The sequence below is a fragment of the Elephantulus edwardii genome, unplaced genomic scaffold, assembly GCF_000299155.1.
Source record: "Elephantulus edwardii isolate Elephantulus edwardi_28Jun2011 unplaced genomic scaffold, EleEdw1.0 scaffold00080, whole genome shotgun sequence".
NCBI classification, from domain to species: Eukaryota; Metazoa; Chordata; class Mammalia; order Macroscelidea; family Macroscelididae; genus Elephantulus; species Elephantulus edwardii.
This window is the reverse complement of record NW_006399830.1, coordinates 5,302,002-5,306,890: the sequence shown is the minus strand read 5'-3', so window position 1 is coordinate 5,306,890 and position 4,889 is coordinate 5,302,002. Positions and strand designations below refer to the sequence as shown.

Sequence of the window (4,889 nt, the reverse complement as noted above, 5' to 3'; positions counted from 1 at the left end):
CTTAAGGCGAAACAGCAGATGAACCCGAAGGGGAACAGGATGATGGCCAAGAAGATCCCCAGGAATGTGAAGGAGTCCTCCAGGACCCCAACTCTAGGGAGACAAGAGGGGCAGGGTTAGTACCATGCTGGGCCCAGGCCCCGCCTGTACACAGACGGGGCGAGAAAGCCCTCCAGGATCAGTGAGCGTTCAAGGTGCAGGCCGCTCCCTCTCAGGTTGCAGCAGCAGGGCCTGCATGGCTCCTGCACAAATCCTGGCATCTCCACCAAAACTGAGCAGACCACGGCGGCCTAACGCAGGTCTCACTAAGGTGCGCGTGACCCACGTCATGGTGTCTCAGTTGTCTCCTATGAATGTCACTGTGGGACAGCAAGTAAGGAAGACCAAGAATTATGGAAGCCTTTGATCTAAGAGTCCTGAACATCCTGTAGACAAAGTGCAGCCACGCTGCTCCTCAGAGCAAGTCTGGTGAGACTGTCTCACTATGAGCATGTGGTCACTAGGGGCCGGGAAGGAGGACCACACTGCAACACGGTTCAATCTCAGAGCCTTTGCCAAAAAACTGTCCAGTTTTATCTCTGAAACACTAATCTGTAATATACCCAAGTCATGTGGAACAAGGTCACCTCTCAGATCAAAGGTCATTTCCCAAAGCTGGAGGCGGCTGGAACCAACCTGCTCCTCCAGCCATATCTGCCCTCGTAGCCTTTACAGATGTCACCTGCTGGACACAGTGAAAGAAACACAGGAGGGAAAGTCTCCAGGTGACATCTGAGTCCACACGGCCAGTAAGGGCCATGGGGGCGCCCCACAGATGGGCTGGAGCCAGACCTGCAGCTACTCTCGTAGGATTCCCTGACAGCCTGTGAACCACCCTAGCCACCACCAGGGTGTAAAGTGACAACGTGCCACTCTACTGTTCCCTCCGAGGCCTGAGCATACTGGGGGGGGGTCCTACCTAGAGCAAAGGGGTGCACACCCCAGGAGGCTCTGGTCAGAACGGAGGAGACAGCATGGCACCACCCCGACAGCCCCCACTCACTGCCCCATCTGGGCCCCAAGCCCATGTCCCCAGAAAGGACACAGAGCTGTGAGGGCTGCTGACAGACTTGGGGACAGGAAGAGAGCCTGTTGGAATGCCCACACACCCCACTATTTGGGAGGATGCAGCAGCATGTGAGCCAGGGAGCTGGGTTGGTGTAGCACCAGTCACCAGGTCCACCGAGTGCCCACCCCTGACCCCAGGGTGGAGGCACCATTTACAGCCTTAAACCCAACACCTTTTGGGTCAAAGAGCAACCGAAGACTCGGAAAAACGCCCAAGTGGGCAGGTGCATCAGAGTGATTTCCATGATCCTTCAGGGGGAGAGTCGCCCACCAGGCAGAGCCCACCCCCACCTACCCCAGAAGTGGGCAGCGCAGGCCCCAGGGAGGCCGCCAGGGGGCGCTCAGCCCTTAAGTGGCTGCAGCACAGACCCGGCTGCTGGTTTCTATCAAGACCAGAGCAGTGTGTTCCTTTCGGGTTTCTCACTGCCTGCAGCAAAAGAGCGTGACAGGGACCACAGAGCAGTCCCCGCAGGGCCTGGCCACCGAGACCTGCAGCGCCAGGCAAAGGTCACACACGTCCACCAGCCTGGTCATCAGGACACACTGAGGATCCACAGAGCACAGAGCGAGGTGTGAACAGAAGTAAAATTCTTAAAATAGAGGAACATTCAGACACTCTGAAAACTGAACCCAAACTATTCCACAATAAATTATTCCATTTAGCTGAATGATGGGCTGCCTCAAACTACCACTTGTCATTACTGTGCTGCTTCTATACTACACACCCCCAAGACCCTCTCTCCATGGGACCAACACAAAGAGCAGGGACTGAGCCCTGCAAACACCCCAATACCAAGTGAACACCCATCAAAACCGAGCTCAGGGCGCCCTGCGGGTGAGGGGCAGGCCCAGTCAGGGCCCCGCCCCTACCACAGTGTGGGGGGGGGAGTGACTGTGGGAGCTTCAGAAATTGGGGAACTAGTTCCAAAAACACTTCCTGAACCTCTGACAACAGCTGGGCAGAGGCAGCGTCCCCATCAGGCAGGCCCTTGTCCACCACAACACATGCCACAGTACTCCCGCCTTCTGAGGTGTCAAGACCCAGGGTCGTGGGGAGCCCGTCCATGCTCCCCAGTGGGCAGCACAGCCTCGGGACAGCAGACCAACACATCCCCAGTGACAGCTCCCTCCCTGCTGGGTCAGACCAGGAGAACACACAGCCACAAGTCAGGTGGGCACAGAGGTGCAGACCCTCCATGGACCCCTCTTTACTCCCACCTTCCCTCTCACCCAGTCTCCTTATCCCACCTGGGGTCCTGGGTCCCACTTCCCAAATGCTGCCCTAGGGGTGAGGAGGCATTCCCTAGAACCTAGCAGAGCAGCCGCCCATCCCAGGACCTCCTGGACACCAGAAGCATCACACCCAGCCTGGTCCAGAGGCCCCCACCTGTGCCCCCCACCCCCACCCATTATGGAGCTAGCTGCCAGAGAGACCAAGGTGCAGCACAGGCCAAAGCTTGGGGGGCCCAGCCAGCAAAGCCCACAAGCTGCCTTGAGGACCACAGGCACCACAAGCCCTCATGGCAGGCCACTGCAGAGCTCCTAGCAGGGGCACCCCAGGACAGCCTGCACACGCCCCCCACACACACCACACCACCATCCAGAGACCTCTGGGTCATCACCACACTCACAACCACCACTGTGTAGCCCACAACCCTCAGTACCCTGCGGTCCAGGGCCACTAGCCGAGGATCCACAGTGCAGATTTCCCAGACCAACCCCACCTGACTGCTGCCTCCTGAGCTCCACCTGGGTCCTGGGCTCCTAGTGTCCTGCCCTCCCTAACTGTCCCCTTGGGATTCCCCAGGTATCGTGCTCCTACCCCAGGACCCACCCAGCCAGGAGGCCGCCCAGGGCCTCTCCTCCCCCCGCCCCCCAGGCACCCGCACCACCCAGGCAGAAATCAGCTGCAGCATGCAGAGGGGACGGGGCTCACCAGGAGGGAACAGCATACACAAGGAGAGGACAAGACCTGCTGGGAGTGGATGGGGTATAACGGGAGTGGACAAGCCTGGTGGGGATGGGGTACACAGGGACAGGCTACACCGGGAGGGTATGAGGCATGGCAGGAGAGGACAGGACATGCCAGGCAGAGACAGGGTACACCAGGAGTGGACGTGACTCGCCGTGAAAGGATGGGGCACACTTGGAGTGGTCAGGGTATATACTAGGAGGGGGCGGAACTTGCCAGGGGGAGACAGGGACACTGGGAGGGGACAGGAGAGCACAGTCCAGCCACCCAGCCAGAAAGCAGTGACGAGGCGATGAGCCTGCCAAGCCCTGTCGCTGGAACCACGCGATGGCGTGTGACTCCTGCCAGTGTGTGCCAAGCTCCTGAGAGATGGGGCAGCGCCTGGCGGGCTGGGACCAGGTCCTGTTGCTAGTGCCTGCCCAATGAGACCTGACCTGGGGACACATTCCACCCCTCTCCCAGATGGCAGGCCCCAGGAGCCAGTGAGGGGTACCCACCTCACAAGCCTGTCCTCGGGCTGCCCAATCACCTGAAAGGCCTCTGGACAACCTGAGAGTGCTGTGGTCTGAGGAGGGGCCCAATATCCCAGGTGGGGACAAAGGAGCCACGCCCTCAGGAAACAATAAGGGGCTAGGATCCTCCAGAAGGGTCCCTCCTCATCCACACGGGGGCAGAGACCCACAGGTGACAAGGGCAAGGCCTGTTCCCGGCCTGTGCCACCCTGCTGCCCGGCCCTCGTCGAGGACCACCAGGCATAGCCGGTCCCTGCTCCGGCTTTGGCCTCACACTCTATGGTGGAATGCTCCTCTCCCACAAAGAGACAAGCTGGGGAGCCCCCCAACCAGAGAGCAGGGGCTCAGGTCAGAAGGAGACAATTCCCAGACAGGAGACCAGCCGAGCTGGACCTGAGCAGGACCCCACACGCCTTCTCACCTCATCAGACAACACCCCAAAAGGACTGCCAGAGGTGCTCTCCACTCAGGACTGGCTCTGAGCCCCACAAAGCTGCCATGTGCCCAACACCCTGTACCCAGTGGGCAGAGGACAAGCACCCAGGTTTCTTTCCTCTTTGGTGGACAGAGCCCCTGGCCAGTACTTAGTTTGCAAACAGTGTTCCCCAAAACACTCCTCTGGCCCACACCCAAGGACAAGGCACAAAGGCGGCTCTCACCTGAGCCCTCATCACACACGGCTCCAGGCCCCCCGCCCTCTTCCCACAACTCCAGCCTCACTTATAAAACGAAACCCAGGTCTTGAAACCAAGTCCCAGCCGGGGCTGGCTGCCACCTCAGTCCGTGCCGCCCTTCCTGGCCGCAGCCTGGAAGTGTCACGCCAACTTGGTCCTGGGTTTCACGGTGCCCCGTGCACTGGCCTCCAGGTCTGAAGGCCCAGGCCCAGCAGCGTGAGGCACCCCCAGAAGCTTCCACAGGCGTCCCCCCTTCGGAGATGAGCACCCTCCTACCCTACAAGGAACCACGGGCTCGGCCGCCAGGGGCTTCAGGCCCATTTCACAGAAATGCCTCCTCCTTGTGGGCTTAACAAGACACCCCGCCACCTGAGCACCCCACCACAGGACGCTGCAAGCAGGGGACCCCAACCTGAATCCCTGGCAGGCTCAGAAACAGAGAGCAACTGCCCTCCGAGTGTGGAAGCACCCCCTCCCATCAGGAGCACCCCAAGTCCAGCCCCGCCTGCTCCCCCAACCCACCGTGTAAGGCTTACCTGCAGACGGGGCAGCCTCCGACAACCACGATGGAGTTGGCAGGGTACCTGGTGACATCGCGACTGTGGATGTTGTAGACCCGGGGGT

The 4,889-nt window shown here is 60.1% G+C and overlaps 1 protein-coding gene across 1 annotated transcript in view; it reads right to left on the bottom strand.

Annotated features, from left to right (window-relative positions):
* Positions 1-4,889, bottom strand: part of LOC102866482 — a 17,455-nt gene that overhangs the window by 7,689 nt on the left and 4,877 nt on the right. The window contains exons 2-3 of the mRNA XM_006889764.1: positions 4,802-4,889; positions 9-93 (exon numbers count right to left, since the gene is read on the bottom strand). Of these exons, the coding sequence (XP_006889826.1) occupies positions 9-93; positions 4,802-4,889 (173 nt within the window). The remainder of the gene's footprint in view (positions 1-8; positions 94-4,801) is intronic.